The 18,114-nt window shown below is 41.9% G+C and overlaps 1 protein-coding gene and 1 non-coding gene across 14 annotated transcripts in view; both read right to left on the reverse strand.

Moving 5' to 3' along the window:
• The window catches only part of eif4g1b (eukaryotic translation initiation factor 4 gamma, 1b), a 36,174-nt gene that overhangs the window by 1,820 nt on the left and 16,240 nt on the right, over positions 1-18,114 (reverse strand). For 8 of the 13 annotated variants that reach the window (XM_032504700.1, XM_032504690.1, XM_032504672.1 and 5 more), the window contains 21 exons: positions 14,278-14,370; positions 13,490-13,583; positions 11,591-12,565; positions 11,360-11,448; positions 10,941-11,145; positions 10,088-10,221; positions 9,609-9,734; positions 9,109-9,516; positions 7,700-7,846; positions 7,243-7,479; positions 6,955-7,059; positions 4,947-5,237; positions 4,673-4,784; positions 4,436-4,550; positions 4,051-4,304; positions 3,634-3,767; positions 3,130-3,302; positions 2,634-2,759; positions 2,440-2,521; positions 1,029-1,127; positions 468-599 (listed from right to left, as the gene is read on the reverse strand). In XM_032504700.1, coding sequence (XP_032360591.1) covers positions 468-599; positions 1,029-1,127; positions 2,440-2,521; positions 2,634-2,759; positions 3,130-3,302; positions 3,634-3,767; positions 4,051-4,304; positions 4,436-4,550; positions 4,673-4,784; positions 4,947-5,237; positions 6,955-7,059; positions 7,243-7,479; positions 7,700-7,846; positions 9,109-9,516; positions 9,609-9,734; positions 10,088-10,221; positions 10,941-11,145; positions 11,360-11,448; positions 11,591-12,565; positions 13,490-13,583; positions 14,278-14,370 — 4,131 coding nt within the window. Of the gene's footprint in view, positions 1-467; positions 600-1,028; positions 1,128-2,439; positions 2,522-2,633; positions 2,760-3,129; positions 3,303-3,633; positions 3,768-4,050; positions 4,305-4,435; positions 4,551-4,672; positions 4,785-4,946; positions 5,238-6,954; positions 7,060-7,242; positions 7,480-7,699; positions 7,847-9,108; positions 9,517-9,608; positions 9,735-10,087; positions 10,222-10,940; positions 11,146-11,359; positions 11,449-11,590; positions 12,566-13,489; positions 13,584-14,277; positions 14,371-15,205; positions 15,494-18,114 lie in introns of those variants that run through there. The other 5 variants (XM_032504681.1, XM_032504662.1, XM_032504726.1 and 2 more) reach the window with 3 other exon arrangements.
• On the reverse strand, positions 7,920-7,989 carry LOC116687180 (small nucleolar RNA SNORD66). Its single transcript, XR_004331493.1, has one exon. It is a non-coding gene; the product is annotated as a small nucleolar RNA SNORD66 (small nucleolar RNA).

Raw genomic sequence — 18,114 nt, forward strand, 5'->3', positions numbered from 1 at the left:
CCCCAAAAAAAAAGAGTAAACAAATGTCTCCGCAAAACTTTTTCTGCTCAGGGGGAAAGGCCCGTGAAGGAGGAGACATAAAAAAGGAACTTACAACTTTAAATAAAACGAAAATTAACAGAAAATACCAGGAGCCTACCTTAAATACGGATTTATTAGGTGATATTCTCACATGCCAAGCCTGCTCTGCATAATATGCGGCGACAAGCTAGCAAGCAAGGCAATGAAGCCTTCCAAACTTTATCGGCACAAGGAGACAAAGCACCCTGATTTTCTGGCGTGACAGCAATCAAAACAAAATCACGGAATAAACTGGACTTAAGAAACACTTCGAGTGTCACCCTAATCCACATATGAGTCCGTTTGGTTGCACAAGAACAAGCACAGAGCTCCCACTGAAGGTAAATTGTGTTTTACCGATCCATGGCTCAAAAAAAAAGCTGGGGACTGCTACTATGAAAACAAACCTCAATCCAGTCAAAGATCCTCTGGTTGTTGGCCTTGTCCTGGATCAGTCTCTCCAGCTGTTTGGTCAGCTCTGCAGAGCTCAGCTCCTTTTTGCTCTCCTCCGACTCATCGCCCAGTGTGAACTCCACATTCTAGTTAGCACCATGGAGACAGAAACAGGCTTTTTGCTAATCTTTTCAAAATACTTGTGTTACTTCTACTCACTCCACTTCTCATTCATTACCTGAAAGCAAACTCACATTCAACTTCTACAAAATCAGTTATGACCACAGTAATACGACAAAGGGAATACAGTGTTCACAATCATGAAGTTTGGTTTCTGGTGTAACACAAAAACTGGAGCTTACAATATTGTAATGTTGCACTTCATGAACTGTTTCTATTGAAATTTAATCCTGTCAGCAAATATTAATTATTATAAAGTTTTGATACTTTAGTAGGGTACCATACCTATACTAAAGGCCTACAATGTAATGGATGATTAACAACTGTTTAATATTGTGAAAATATTGTTTTCAAATTTCCTCAGCTAATGATGAAGCTGGTGAGCGACCTCTCACCTCTTCTGTCACAAACTTGTTGACATCTACGTCCTCGGGGAGGAAGTCTTTCCACCGGAGGCCAGCCTCCCTCCACATGGTGCCTGCTTTTTTATGGCTCTAATGAGGGAGATGCAGATTGGTTGTTATACAATGGACACATACACTGATCCCACCGGCATCAACACGCTGAATGAACGGATTGAAATTTACATATTTGCTCAGTGTGATTGGCAAAAAAAACAGCACTGAGTAAAACTGCATTAAATTAGTGTTGGTTTTCAAAAATATTCAAAAAGCCTTATCTGTCATAAGAATGCACTATTAGATACAATATAATGTATCGAAAACAGATCCAGGGGGTTCGGCCGAATATTGAATCCACTGGTTAAGATTCGGCCAAATCTGAAACCAAAACCTACTCCCATCCTCAGTCCATTAACACAGTAAAAACATTAATGAAGTAAACAACGTCCACAGCCTGTAAAATAGTTAAATGTAACAACTTAATGTTGAATTCACACACACTCTTTTTACATCATAGCACATCGCTATCACTAGATGAGTGACAGTTTATTTGGCAAATTTTTGCTAACCAGTGTTTGATGAAGGCATGTTGGGTGAAAGAAATTAGAAAGTTAACGTTAGCTAACGAGCAGCAGCCGGCCGTTCAGTTGCTCTGCTCCCACTGTAGGGAGACCTATTTACAGAGAGAACAGCTGATAGGCCAAAAGAGGCACCAGTTTTTAGCTGTGACTGTCCTTCCCTTGCCGTACCTCAATTTGCTGCATTTTGGCTGTTGTCTGTAGATTCCTTCATACGCAACTCGTGTTCTTTCTGATGTTTCATGCGCCAGTGTTTTGGCAGCGGCAATGTTGTGTGTTGTTTTAGGTCCTTGTTGCCGCGGGACAGGTCGGCTACGGGTTGGGCCTGTGGCGAGGCTTGTGTTGCCATCTTTTGGTTGGGGGTACTGCCGCCAGGCAGTGCTTTTAATGCTCATAAGTTCCATTTTCACTTTCTCACAGCCTACTCCACCTACATAAACACCTTCCCATAGTCAACGGCAGTGTCATTAAGCCAACCATCGTAGTGTGCCTAGTGCAAGCTGCCAAATCCAAACCCCATCAAAAAGCCCAATATTTGGCCAAATGCAAACCTGAAACCTGGATTAGGCGCATTCCTAATAGAAAAGGATTATAAGTGTCCGGGTTGGATCAGTGCATTGACCAGGCGCACATATACTTCAAGGTTTATGCCTTGATGCAGAGGTCGATGGTCCCGATCAAACCTGTGACAATTTCCTGCATGTCTCCCCCCTCTCTCCCATTTCTCACCTAGCTGTTCAATCAAATAAAAGGCAGAAAGCCCCAAAGAAATTCTTAAAAAAAAAAAAAAAAATCTTTAAAATTATAATTGATTGGTTGGTTCTTACCATTTCTTTGCAGAGTAAAGTGAGGATATGGACGAGCAGGACTCCAGCTTGGCCCAGAGGGATCAAAGGCTTTGAGATCTCCCTGGAAGCATAAAACAGTCAACACAGTTTAGACAAACAGCCAAAAAGGTATCTTCTCTTGCAGATTTCCCTTGCTGACATGCTGAGGGGCCAACTAAGGCCTGGGGACTAACCTGAAAAGTTCTCCCATGGGGATGCCTCCCTCATGGAGCATGGGAGTGATCAGTTCTGCCAGGTAGAGCCAGATGTGGGGGATGTCTATAGCCATGTCTTCAGCCACCTCTAGGAGCTCCTGAAGCCTGAGGAAACACACAGTGCACACATTTCAAAGTTTATTCAAGGTTTAAGGACAAAAAACAAGTTCAAAATGACTTAACAAATGGGGAAACTAAGCAATATGGCACCTCACTGGCACAAACTCAACTTCAGCAACTGCTTTCAAACATATGCATTTTCAGAGACTAGTTCACTAGCTAAAGCCTGTATATTTTAAATCCTGTTATAAACTTTTTTTCAGTCAACACAATAACTCTGCTAACACATGTCACAGAAGAGTTTGGTCCAGGTCCACTTGCTCTTAGATTTATATATTTACTTATTACTGGTTTTCTGTGAAAGTCAATGACACCTTTTATACACTGAACCACCTCTCTGGGCCTCCATACTGACCCATTATAGTACTGCTGTCTTGGGAGGATGTCGTTCTTAATGAGCTGTTGCAGAAGCAGGCCCATGTGCTCCCTGGCGATAGTGCTACGCTCCAGCGTAGACTCCAGTCCGTTTCGTACAAACACAAAGAGCAGCTGAGTGCTGTTCATTTCCTGCACACACTGTAGAGCTTCCTGTAGGGACAGAAAAGGACACACAGATTGTTTGTTGCTGTTCTGTAAGGATAAACCTGGGCTGTATTTGCAAACAAAATATTTCCCGTTTCGACTTCCGAACATTAAAAGTATTCAATGAATTACGGTGTGCCTTTTTTTCTAAGGCAGCCGCAGGAAATGAACCGAGGTAAAGACAAATCAAGACAACAGCAATTTTTAAGCGCTTTTTGTCAGCGGGTCATTTTTTATTTTTTACAAGTGAGCAATGGAACAAGAAAAAACTGATTTGTACTTCTTTGTAAGGGAAGTCTGGTTTTCTTTTCATCTTCAAATGCATTTCAGCGTGTACCTTCATGTCGTTGATATGGAGGTACTCCTCGATGATAGCTGTCGACTTCTTGCTCAATTCCTCCTCGGTCAAGGCAGGCTTGGTGGTGGTCAGGGTCTGGAGAGGGGGAGAGGGGGCAGCTGTCTCCCGCTTAACTGTTCAAACAAAACACATTTTTTTTTTTTAAATTTTAAGTCATCCTAACTTTTGCTGAAAGAAAAAACAAAAGTAAAAAGCTTTCTTGCTGTATAACCTCTTTTTTGGTAAGTATAGTACATAGTTCAGAGTTTATAGATAGCCGATAAAAATGGCTGAAACGTCGAAACATATTTTCTGATTATTTGGATTTCCAGGGAATTCTATTCCTAGCACAGTAGATTATGCTCCGATTTAAATATGTAGTTTAAATCTACACTACCGCTACGTCATGCGTCCTACCATTCTCTTTGCTCCTGGCTCTGTCTCGGTCTCTGCTGCCTCTGTCGTCCGTCATGCTCGCTACTCTGCGGACAGGATCGGCCGGCCCACGCTGCTCTCTCTCCCTGCTTCGCTCCTCATTCTCCCGACTGAAGCTTCGCTTGGTGACCTGCAGCCGGTTACGATCGTCCCGTCGCTCATCCCGTCTTTCAAATCGGTCACCGCCACGATCAGAGCGGTCGAAGCGATCACTGCGCTCTCGACTCAAACTGTTTCTATATAAGGACAGAGAAAGAGCAGAGTCAGGAAAAGATAACACAAAGACTGACTGACTCTGTAGGGTCCCGCTGTGCATTTGCCAGTAGAGATTCTGAAAAGGCTTCAATAATTGTGTCCTGTTCCTCACCTCTGAGGAACTCGTCTGTCTGAGTCCAGGGAAGAGCTTGTGGAGGATGACGGCTGCTGTAAGGCTGAGAACCTGTTCAGAGTGCTGGTGTTGGGACGGCCGCCTGGCTCTGGGCCTTGGGATCAAAGTACATAACAAAGCATATGTTGAGTTTCTGCTTTAAAGGTGCTCAACTACATTATTATTATTATTATTTATACATTATTTATAATCATCACATCAGTATGGGACACCTACCAGAATCTGCAGGTTTGGCACTGGTGCCACCGCTGCTGCCCTTACCCCAGCTCCCCCATGTGCCTTTACCTCCTGGGGCAAGCAACTGATTGTTGAAGTCAAGAACTGGAGTCTGAAAGAAGAAACTGTTTGTTAAATACATACTAGCTGCTAAAACTATAAAACAGGCTAAGTATGAATTTGCTGCCGTTGAAAGTTTAACTAATTTAATGTGTGCAGTGTCATACAACTGGTTAATAACTCATTCATATTAACACTGGCCTCTCTCCCCTACCTTTGTGATTTTGCTAAGGCGAGAGGCGTCAATAGGCCGGTTCTTGGAGATGGGCACTGTATTCCAGCCCTCGTCCTGGGGAGGAGCACCACGGCCTTGGGTGTGAGGGCCCCCACGACCTCCGGAACCTCCTCCACCCATCCTGCCTCCAGGGCCGCCTCCCGTCTCTTTCTTGGAGATGAGGGCTTGCTGCACCTTCATATGCTCCCTGTGCTCCTCCAGCTCAGCTTCTTTGTGGATCTGGTCTATGGTCTTGGGGCCCTGATCGCCTCGCCGGGGCACCCAGGTGTTCTGGGATGGGATGGAGGGACAGATTGGGAGTACAGGGCAGAGGTGAGTGATTACATTGACAATTCTATATTCTACATGATTTGTCTTCTCTGGAAGTTTTGGATAGGAAAATATAATGTCAATCAAGGTTAAAAAAATCTATTGTTATTTGTATCAATAGATAATATTATTAGTATTAGGGTAATTATTCTGTCCATATCACCAATGCCTACTATACAACTTAAGGTAAATAATCTTAAAGATTTTAATTTAAATACATGTCTGTTAAGTCACTATCTTTTGTCAAATAGATGATGAAAGCCCTGCATTTGCAGTATTGGGAACTGGGTATATGTGGCGACATTTCCATGAAAACACGCAAGCTGTTTGGGAAGTGAGATTCAAAAACATACCTGCAAGCTTATTGCCAAAGGTGCCGCCAAAGACATTGTAACTTTACATTTTTAAATAATATTCAACAGGCGTAGTAGACTCATCAAACTGACCAACTGTCCTAATTGTACTGAAGTATTTCTCATTTTGACAGGTGATACAAAGACATCTAGGAGTATTAATACTGACAAGTGGTAATAATGGATACCTATTTTACTATGATGTTAGTGGGAGTAGGGATGTCACAATACCAGAAATTTAGTAGTCGATACCAATACCAGTGAAATTCCACGACTCGTTACCCAATTATATCCACCACAACAAAAAAACAATAAATCCCATGTACCTCAAAATAAACTCCTTTATAACTAGTATTTCAGCATAAGGCTAACAATAGGTTTAGAGTTTCACTCAAAATTAAATTTTGTTTGTGGTGGTAGCTGATGGACCCACAGCTCCAAAGCCTGGCATTACCACACAGCTAGCAGCATAAGGTATTATCTTTAATGAGTTCACCTTCCAACAGCAGGTATGTTAAGTTTGTTTCTCTCTGCCGTTGTTTTTACACACAGAACCAGGCTGGTTAAAGTTAACTAGCGTCATAGAGATGAAGAGATATTCACTGTTCTTCTGTACTGGTAGGCGTTCTTCTTTGGCATTTAACGACAGACTAACACTTGAGGCTTTTATGCTGTTCCCGTCAAGTTCGGAAGAATTACATCCCGGTACCAAGGTTATCTGTGGTAATCCAGGTAAAAATGAGTACTGTCATGTTTCAGAATTTTAGCATCAACTTGTTAACTAAGTATTAGTACTCATGGCATCCCTACACGGGAGAGACTAGACCTGGAATAGATCAGGAGATCAACATCCTGACTCTTAACTTTTCTCTTCAGTTTGTACCTATAAAGGAATGAAAAAAGTGTGTGTGTATATGTGTTTGTGTTTGACATTTAAATTGGGCAAATGTGCTGAGTTGGAGCAGCTGATTTTGGCTTGTAAAAGCACTAAAGACAGCAAGTTTAGTAACAATGTGTGGGCGGGACTGGGAGCCTAACTATACAACTGCAGCATTCCTTAAAAGAAACTCTCTACACTGAAATACCCACAAAGTGAAACTCAAACATTTCCTGGAGGTGATCAAACACAAAACACATGAACGCACACTACAATATAAAACAAAGAATATGCTAAACATGATCATGCAAACTAAAGAAATGATTCAACCTTGAAGTACACTGATCCTATACAACACTGATCCCTAGTATTTCAAGTAATATGCTGCAATTCCTTTTTAGCATGTGTGTAATGTACTGTCTACGTGTGCATGTTGTTTATGCATTACCCGTCGAAGGTCCAGCACATCCTGCAACATGAAGCGGATCCTGGAGCTAGTCTTCCTCTCCTTTATTATTTTATCCATCTGATTGAAGTACTGGTCCATACGAGGCTGGAGATGACCACAACAGTTTGGTGAGTCCATTTCATACACTACATTTACAATACAAAATTAAAACACAATCTAACTGCACATTCATCAGCATGCATTCATATAGGATATGTGATGTGTGCACTTATGAATACAATTTCCCCTTCATCACACTATCTAACACTGTGTGTGTGTGTGTTGTACCTTGGCCTTCTCAAAGTCTAGGTCCTTGCCGATAGTGGACAACAGTCTACACAGGCACTCCAGGGACTCCTCGTCATGGTTTTTGAGTAGCTTTACAATGCAGTCATGCATGATGACCTCTGTGAGCATTTTAAGCTTGAACAGCTCACCAATAAACTTGATGTTGCCCAGTGAGCGCCTCCTGGCCTGGTCTTTAGCTTGTTGTAGCTCATCGCTGAGCCGCTGTTTCTCTTCCGGCTGCCAGAGAAACAATGTCATATAGAAATGTATGACAACATAAGGAAATCGTGACGAGGGATAGTTAGCTGTATGAAAAAATCTTAGCATAGTGGCTTCCTCTTGTTATATGTTCACCTTCAAAAACTTCCCACCATATACCCAAGTTTATATACCAACTTGACTCGTTTTTGTGTTTAAATGAAGACCCCAAACTATATATTATGAGGTAGTACTATACCACTGAGGCAGCATCCAGCTCTTTCTGCTTCCTCTCAAAGATCTCGTCATCATCTTTATCCTTTTCAAACTCCTTCTGGCATCGATTTAACAGCAGCTTGCGGAAATTCACAGTGTTTCCTGGCTTATCTGTGGTTTCGGCTTTAAGCTGAGCAGAGCAGAGAAAACTTACATTAAAAAAGAACAGGTAAAGAGTGTGTAACATTGTTATGTGTAATTCAGTCTTTTGTTCTGCAATCCTATCACTTAGATCAGTAGCCCAGATATGTGGCACTAACTTCATCACAGGACTCGGACAATGAATATTATAATTGTCCTGCCTTTTTTTTTTTTTTACATATTTGGGAAGTAATCTAAATTATAAATACATCATTGAAATTCTTCCACTATTTTTAGTGTTTCTTCATTTAACTATTTCCCCCGTTTTAAATGATTTGTTGGTAAATATCTAAGTTTAACTACCTGCATCAAAACGTCATTCCGAATGTTCTAATTTCTGTTGTGGGTCTGTTGAGGTTATTTTTTAGCAGTAAGCTGAATTTTCAAAGGTGTCTACTTTTTACCTCTGTCCTTGATGCTGACAACATATTTGTAAGGGGTCCAGATGCATTAAGATAATGGAGCAGGTACTGGTTTGTTTGTTACAGAGTGAGCCTATGACATTAAAAGAGTGTTGCATTATGGGTTGTTTGTAGCTTAAATGTGGCTTGGCTGCAAGTTTCTTTAACTCTATTTTAAAAGTGTGTTACAAATTTAGGCAGCGATGTTGGTGTATAGTAGTAAGTAGTCTTTATCTGTCAACCAGCCAAGATTCACCAGTATCACAGAATGTTATGATCTCAGCAGCCAAAAGATTCGGACAAAAAAGTCATTCTGACCGCTTTCAAAAGCTTGTTAGGAGAGTGCGAGTGTGTGAACAAGTTACATATAAGAAAGTGGGATTTATGATTATGTTTTAATGGAAGCATTTTATGCTTTACATTTATTAAAGAAAAGGCTTCAAAAATGAGGATTGTTTTCTCCGCTGAATATGAATCTGTGATAGTATCTTAGGGAACTTTATCCAGCAGAACAAGTAAAACGTTTCTCATCTTCAAAAAGTATTTTTCAACAAACAGGTGTAATTCTTAGAAAAAAATAATTATGAAAAAAGAAATGCATGTGTTGTGTGAATTTACTTTTGGGTCCAGAAAAAGGTATAATTACCACAAAATAGTCTGAGGTTTTTAAATTTAAACATCATCATACAGGCTTATGCCTTATTAGAAATGAAATTGACTTAGTTTATCATTTAACACATATCATAGCTCTGTAAACAACTGCAGGAGTGAACCACCTTCAGTCAAAGAGTAAGCATTCAAGCTCACTCAACACATATTTCCATGTGGCAAAGTGTGTGGTATCACTTACCCCCATAAGGCAGCGGCACATGTTGGCATAGGCCACTGAAAAGTCCGGTTCAGAAATGGCCTTTTCGAAGGTAAGATCTATGACTCCTTTCAATCTCTCCTCAGTGTCAATAGTCAGTTCCGTCACCTGTTTCATTAGCTGTTGAAACTTTTGGGGAGTCAGTTTGTTGAGAATACCGCGAACCCGTTTAAACAGATCCTGAGTCTTAGCATGCTCTGAATCGTTCTCAGGCTCCTCTACTGCACGATTGTGAACTACTTTTTTCACTGTAGGTTTCCAAGCCTTCTCTGCCTTGTTCAGCTGCACATCGTCACCGAGTGACATGGTGGTGATGATTTTCCTTGGCTCTTTCCTCTGCATCTGCTGGGAGCGACGTGGACCACCAACTCCCATGCCCATACCTGGCGGCTGAGAAAAGACAGGGGATGACTATTTTATTTATCAACTATAACCTTCAAGTGCAGAGCTTTTGAAACGCACTAAAAAAATGTATAACTTACTGGTCCTCTGTTTCCTCCTCCCATGCCAGGCCTGCCAAGATTTGCAAAGGAGGGTGTGAAGTCAGGGCCACAGTTCATTCCTGTTAGACGACTGGGGTCCAGTTGACGCAGAGGGGTCTTATTAGCCTAAAAAGACAGAAATAAGCAGAAACTGAAATTATTCAGATAATTGCTAAGATATAATTCTGTCAACCTTTAATATCCCTGTGACAAGAAACATAAAAATATCAGTTACATTCTATCAGTGCTGCTGTGGTGATCAAACAAAGCAAGCAAAAATAACTTTCACTGACTCAAAAGATCTAGGTCTTTTTCTCAACATGGGGACAAGTTTATCTATACAGCACTAGTTAAATCAAACTGAGGCCATTCAAGAGTAACAGAAAATCAATAAACATTCAAAACAAAAATCAGAGACACATTTACATAATATAAACAAACTATTCAAGACTGTATGTCTTTAGTATGACAGGTTGAACCTTGTCTAAGACAACATCACTGATGGCTGGTAGGCCCTCAGGCTTGTTCATGCTGGCTGAGATGAACTGGAAGCCCAGAAGAAACTCTCGGTCATATTGCTTCTTCTTCTCTGGGTCGATTGGCTTCCATTGTTCTGAAATAGAAACCAAAACAAAAAATGACCATAGGTTCTTTTAATGAAAACATTTGTTGTTTGAGTTATAGTACCCTCAGTATCAACTCAGAATTAAACTGGGACATAGTGTCAGAGACGTAATACTCCCTACACAACCAAGCTTTACTCTAATAAAGGAGAGAAAATAAGGTCTAGGTCTGTGTAACTGTTGATGCTGTCATGCTTGATAATGTCCACAAGGTGGCAGATAGGTCAGAAAATGTATATTACAGTATATGTAATCTCTGTTTTGTGTAAGACAAGGTTTATCTGTGGGTAAGAGTTACTATTTAATGAGTGGCAATCTTAAAAAAACTGCTGAAATTATTTATTATCTTATGCTTTGATTTTGAAGGCAGATGTTCAATTAACTGTGTTTATGTGTTCATATACTAGAACAAAGCTGCCAGAAGGCAAAGAGCCATGACCTACAATTAACTAAAGCCACCTGCAATTTAAAAATGTTCTTGTTCAATCTTCTTCTTGTGCTTATTGTTAAAAAAAAAAAGATGCCTTGCCATAACATAACTATCATTTTTCGACTGAACACTCATATCATATAAAGGGCACATCATGTAAAATGCCACTCCCTTGTTTAACAAAAAGCAAATGTAAGTTTAGTCAACTGACACATTGCTAAATCATGGATGTAAGTGACATGAGATAATTGTTCACACTGAAAGGTATCAGAGACTAACCCTCTTTGTACTGGTACTTCTTGTCAGTGTCGGTCTGCTTAGAATCTGGCTTAATGTTCTCAACGTCTTGCTTGTCTTCTTTGTCCTCTTTGTCCTCCCAGGTCAGGTCTGCCTCCTCTGGGGCAGGAGGGGAAGCAGCAGGGGGCTTGGTCTCTGGTGCTAGGACTGGGGCTGGCTCGGGCTCCGGCGCAGCCACTACTTGCTCCTGGTTTAAAGATGGGAGAGTGGTTAGGACAGTCAGACTGTCCTATGTAAAATATAACCACCCTGGGCGGCTACACTAAAATTCAGAAAAAGCTGCTTAATTAAATCAAGGTTTAAGTTTGTGTCTTTGCCTCTGTTAACATGGAGTAACATTAGGATAATTAAAGCAGTTCTAAGGGCACGAAAAGTAAATAAATAGATTATTGCACACATACCTCTTTAAAAGCATCCAGGAGGTCTCCCACTGCCTCCTTTTTGTTAAGATCTTTCATCTTCCTCTTTTTCTTTGGCACAGACACAGCGGCTTAAGAAAGGAAGATGAACACAATCAGCCTCAGACCAATTCAAACATCTGACAGAAGAGTCCTGCCAAGGACGGTTTTCTATGACGGAAGAGACTACATTTCTAAACTACTAAATATGTTAGCATGTTGTAACCAACTGACCTGTAGTTTCTACAAGGGCAGGGGTGACTGTCTGGGGAGGAGGGGTGTCCTCCCTCTCCTCTGCTGTGGGAGAGAGAGGAGTGGGCACAGTTTCTGGGGTGCTGTCAACTATGGAAACAGGCTCTGCAGGAGATGGCTTCTCTTCCTTGGCGGTGGACTGGGGCACTGGGGTATCTTCTTTGATGTCCAGGGTGACTGGAGGAACCGTGTGTTGTACCTCAGGCTGGGCAGGTGCGGCCTGGACGGCTGGCTCAGCAACAGTCTCCTGGACAGCGGGTGAAGGCTGATCAACAGGGGCAGGTGAGGCTTGGAACAAAGGTGTATTTGCTGCCTGAGTGATAGCTGCGGAGGTCTGTATGACAGACTGCTCGCAAATGTCAGGCTCAGCGATGGGGCTGTCGTCACACTCTGTCGGGCTGGTGGCAGGCACCTCGGGGTCTTGAGGGTCTGGCAGTGGCAGGCCATTGGGGAGGCGTAGCTCCTCTGGCTGTGCAATGGGAGACTCCAGAGTCTCCAGGTGACTGGGTGGCAACATGACCATCAGGGTTTTGGGCTCCACCTCTGCAACACCGTTAGTGGAGGGAAGGGAAGCTGCCTCTTCTGCTTTAGCTTCCTTCTCTTTCACCACCTCCTTCTCCTTTGCCTCTGTGATTTTTTTGTCTGTTTTGTCTTGTGCAGCAGAGGTGGGAATAGGGTCAGGGAGGGGTGCAGGGTAGGCGGGCACCTCAGGCGCTGACTGGTGAGGTGGGGTGGGTTCCCTGGGAGGTGGGGGAGAATCCATCACATCTGCAACAGGAGCACTGGGTGCAGGAGTAGGAATAGTTTCGAGAGGGATATCCTCTGCTTCTGAAAGTAGAGGGGGTGCAGGTGGCTCAGCGTTCGTGTCAGAGGAGGTTGCCTCTGCCGGGATGAGGTCACCCTTAGCAAGTTCAGGGGTCGGTGACAAAGGAGGGGGCGTAGGTTTCCCTCTGTCATCTGTAAGGCCAAAAAAAATATGTTGTTAGACTTTTGAAAAGCACTATTACTGCACACACACACACACACACACACACACACACACACACACACACACAAACACACACACCACACACCACACACACACACACACACACCCACACACACAACACCCCACACACACCCAAACCCACACACACACACCACACACACACACACACACACACACCACACACACACACACACACACACACACACACACACACACACACACACACACAGCTGTCTAAGACATAGGTGGGTAAAATATACATTCTGGTGTCCAGATCAATTTATTTTTCAATCGATTTATTAAGTTAATTAGTGTCAAATCATTACAGTAGTTATCTCAAGACACTTTACAGATAGAGTCCTTAATTATTCGGCTATTTAAGATCACTTGGTTACAGTTTTTGTCCCTGCAGGGTGTAATTTATAATGCCCTTATATTCACACAGTTAAACTTTTGCAACATGTAAGCTTACAAAATGTTGGCTGGTTTTATTTATTAATTAATTACCTTTTTAACCGAAAGCTAATTTGTGAAACATGCGCTCAACAACACAAACCTTTTTTTGTGCTTAAAGCCTTTAGCTGGGAATAGTGTCATTTTTTTTCACAGTAAAAAAGTAAAGTGTTTTGAAAACACTGCTGCTCAAGTTGAATTTAAGACCTCTATTTAATGAAAGCTAATGACAGTCTTGAAAATGCAAATAAAACATTTTTATTCAGTACTTATCTTAAGGTACACAAATAACCTGCTACTGCAAATAATAACTGCATTAACTATATCAGAAGTACCAATACACATGCATTCAATTATGAACAATATTAAAATGATAATTTGAAAATTGTACATATATCTTTGTGTGACTGTGTTCAAGGCCCTGTGCATGTGGCACTTACCTGGTCTAACCAGTGCTGGTGTAGCAACAGCTGTGACACTCTCACCGTTGGCCTGGACAAAAGCTGTACTTTCTGATCCCGATATGGCTGTCTGCTGAGAGACATACACACACCAGAAAGTAAGGTAGGACCTTAGCGGTGAGGACAACACATTTTCCACTTGACTAGGTGGGGGAAAAAATAGTTTCACATCATTCACTTGGTGGATACATTAGCTACACGTCACAACTCAGAGCAAATTATAGATCAGTTGGCAATCTATAACAGTCCCCATAAAGAAGTAGCGTATGGACAGAGCAGACAAGTATAATCCATTCCAATTCCATTTAAACCTTTTAAGACGCTAAGCTGACATTTACACAATAGAAAGTATAAGACCCCAGAAAAAGAGGAGTTGTTGCCAGGTAACAGCCAGAGAGTAAAAAGTATCTAGTACATAAAGTATAACACACACGCACGCACGCACGCCTGATCCACATAAATTTGATGCCAACATGACCTAAAAGCAGTTTGTGAACTACGACAACCCCGATTAATTTCATCAATGAGCATTTAAACTGAATTTATCAGTGTGACTAAACTTCTGATGCTCACTACATTTGTACTGATCTGATAACCGATTTGCAAGTGTTCCATCTTTTTTCTGTCAATTCACTACACTTTTATTGCCTTGCCTTATTTTCCTGAAAAAAATTTAATTGGTGTCCAAAACCCAAATTTAAACTGTAACAGTGTGCTAGTCTGATGTGTTAACCGTCTTTGGTCCAAATCATGGTGTTGTAGCTCACCTGTGGTGGGGTTGGGGTAGAGCCACTGCGGCCCCCTGACATAATCTCCTCTGTAATGTCTCGACCACCTTGGTTAGGGTCTCTTATTCTGATCTATGGATGGAGAGGAAAGAGATCCACAGTCAGTGTGGGAGCACAAATGATTACAGAAAGGAAAGAATAAAAAAAGAATAATCTGTATGTGTGGATGAGCACAATAACTAGCTGCTTTCCTACCATAAATGCAGAAGATAAGGAGAAAGGCAGGCGTTAAAATGTTTAAGTTGAAGAAACATTGTAAAAAAGAAGAGCTGCCATCCCATGATGCAATGCCTACAGTTGTCAGCTGTTTCTCTGTCTATGAATTGCTAGCTGCCTCTGATTCAATGAAAGCTACATTACTCACATTGTGAACACTGAGGCACACAAAATCTAACCATGTGCTTCTACCAGTTAGACACCAGTAATAATGTTTGACTGAGCGAGAATTAAGTTGACTAACTTGATAAAATTATCAAACAAATTCCACTGCTAGTTTAAGTTATTGTGAAAATGCATGCATCTCAAGAAGGCAAAGCACGCACAGGGCAGACAGATAACCGAAGGGTTTCCTCTGTACACACACACACAACCCTCAGGCAGAGGAGGAAAAAACTGAGTGAAAAACATCTAATCACTCACTCATAAGGAGTGCCCACACATTACAAACACATGCTTTCTATTTAGCACTCGCTTTTTCTCACTCTCACTGACACTCTACATACTTACTCTAGGAAGTCAGAGCTGTCATGAAACTGGTATGAAATACAGCGCTGCCAAACAAAGTGACGAACAAAGTCCCTGAACAAGGATTAAACTGTAAAAGTTAACAGTGAGCCGCTACCGTACTGCTGCACTCTGGCCTACTTTGGACTTTTAAGAACAACAATATTTGCTCGCCGCCACTGACCTTTCTCTGGTTTAACTTCTCGGAGCATTACAAACCGTAGCGGGCCTCTCTCATCCTGGGGCTGGAGTAGCTGTTCCAACAGACACGGGGCTGGACTTTAAACCCCACAAAGCAGGATGGCGGGTGGACGTAGCCAATCGAGTTTTATCTCAACTTAACTCGCACACAGTCAGGCTGTGATAGAGTTCTACAGGTCAGCAGAACAGGACAGAGCAGGGCTGGGCCTGACTGTCAGTAAGCTAGCTAACAACTTGAATCACCCTTTCTCATATGCTGAACAGAACAGGGAGGGGAAAAAAGGATAAAGCGAGTGGGCTTGTAAAGCTATGGTATTGGAATGCACAACCCCTCCCACACAGACTAACAAACAGTTAAAGGGGCCGGAGTGAAGGAGGGGCAGAGTAGGGTGGAATGGAAGGGTTTCCAGGGGGGGAAAAAAAACTTAGCATTATCAAATGAGCTGCAGCTAGCAGAAGAAACTCCCCTCTTTTTTTTCTTCATTCTCTCTGTCATCCTGCACACTCACTCGCTTTTTTCAGGCTCATCCCTTCTGAGAGGAAAGGAAACCAGCACAGGAGGAGGAGGAGGAGTGTGGTGCCACAGCAGCAAAGGAAGGCTGGTTGGTTAGCCCTTCCGGCACAGAAGGGGGAGGAGACCAATGGCCACGTGGAGCTGAGCTATGTGCTTACACGTCCTTCACCCCCTTCCCCTTTGGTTTTTCTCTTTTACGCAGGGGGAGGGAGTGCAAAAAAGTAGAAAGGCAGAAAAAAGGGCAATTTGCAAAGCTCCAACTTTTGCATGTAACCAGGTACTAAAGAGCCATTATTTGGTCATAGGTGGCAGTTAAAAAGATAATTTCAATAGGCTGGAAAATACTTATTTTAAAATCCAAACAGTTCAAACACACACTCACCCTGTCTTTCTTTATCTGACCTACATGCAACCATATACTGTAAAGGCTGACTACCTTAGGGCAACTGCACACTAAAAGGTCACAGATTGTCCACATTAGAGCCCTGTGTCCAGTTGATGTGTCCTTTAAAAGACACAATACTCTTTACCTCCCTTCTCAAAGTGCATCATTCCTAAAAAACAATGCAAAACTGATGGTTGTCTGTCATCTTGAGTTTAATATGAGAGTTTTTCCATTTTGTGTGGATGAGTGTGTGACAGAGACAGTGATTGTGCACAGGGTCTTAAAGCCAGTGTTATAGCATAAGCCGGGGCCTATGGGAACGGGCCAAAGTCCACCCAAGGCAACCACAGTCACTGATAAGCAGTCCCCTAGCGAGAGGGACTAGACATCATGCAAGTCTTGTGGAAGGAGAACAGAGTCCCAGCATTGAATACTAACAGTACTTTCCTAGTAATACTGGTAAACGATTAAGGGATTGACACTATACTAAGTTTAAATATATAAAGGACTCTAAATAGAAACTACAAATGATGTTATCTTATTTCTTTCAACAGAGGATACAGGGTTAATCATATGAAGACAAAAAGAAAGGTTACATTGTAGCCTCCTTAAAGTAAAAAAGAACAGGCCAAAACTTGACTACAAACCCATTCAAACTGTGGCTAAAGCTAAGAGCTAGCCAAAACAAGTTTAAAGACACACCCACACAGTTGATGAACAGGGCAAGGAAACTATGCAAATTAGGTAGATAGACTAGAATTAGATAAATATGTTCAAATAGCTCAATTTTGTGCCACTCCTGTTATGAATTTTTACGTTTGAGAATTTTGCATGAGCTGATTAAGGTATAATAAAAACACAAAAATACAAAACTTCAAAATTGCCTGAAATCTTCAGTAGAGTTGCATTGTGTAAAACAAAAGAGTCTGAGAAATCGGGAACTGGCTAAAAATAATCACTTGTAAATGTAAACAGCATCAGTGTCAAATGTGAAGACGATGATTACATGAGAGGCACAAACTGGGGCTACAGTTCACAGAGAGCTACCACATACCAGACGAGGGCCATCTTAGAGAGCAAAGGAAACACTAGACATACTGTGGAACTGATGAATATGTCGTACAGCAGCTTACTCTTACAGCACACCAAGTTAAGGTCAAGTTCCCCACTATCTGCTTCAATCAGTAAACTGAATTTCACGTCCAGACATAAGAATGATTTTAGAATTATATTTGGAGAGATTGCAACACCCCTGACTAGCTGCATTATCTCAAAACCATCAGATCATTGAATTACTATGGAAGAAACAGAAATACTGGTTATTACTGCAAGGGAGTTGTTAAATAAACAACTTTTACATTGAAAGTGTCAATTCAAAAGAGACACTGCCAAAGTAAGTCTAGAAAAAAAAATCTACTGTGGAGCCCTCGATTTCCCTGGAAACAGGTAGCTCTCTGCTTGGGACAGATTTCCAGCAGCCTGAGACGTGCCGGGCCAATCAACTAGGTGTGTTTGAGACGGAGGGGAGCCCACATGAGGCATTTTTGAAAATGATCGGGTGATGTGGAGCCGCGGAGCTCACAGATATGACACCTGTCCGAGGTCTCCAGGGACCACGGGTAGACAATAACCTTTTAGTTATGGTTTCATAAGATTTACCCGAATTTACGAATATGTACGATATTACTGCTGCCCCTACCGGTTAAAAAAAAACAATGTATTGGGTCTTTGCAAACGCAAATGCTGCACGTGTTTATTTGCATACAGAGTGCATTTGTCTTAAATGACCAAGAGGTCAGGCATGTTTGAATTCATAACGTTTACAGAGGGTCGCCGCTTCGATGGAGTTACGTTACAACAGTGCAACAGTACAGTGCAACAGTACAACACAGTGCTTGCTGAGACCAATCATTTGTATATGATTAGTTAAGGAGTACTATAAAACCCACTTCTGCTCACATAGCATGGCAATAAGGCAGCAAAAAAAAAAAAA

This window comes from Etheostoma spectabile, chromosome 3 (genome assembly GCF_008692095.1).
Source record: "Etheostoma spectabile isolate EspeVRDwgs_2016 chromosome 3, UIUC_Espe_1.0, whole genome shotgun sequence".
Lineage (NCBI taxonomy): Eukaryota > Metazoa > Chordata > Actinopteri > Perciformes > Percidae > Etheostoma > Etheostoma spectabile.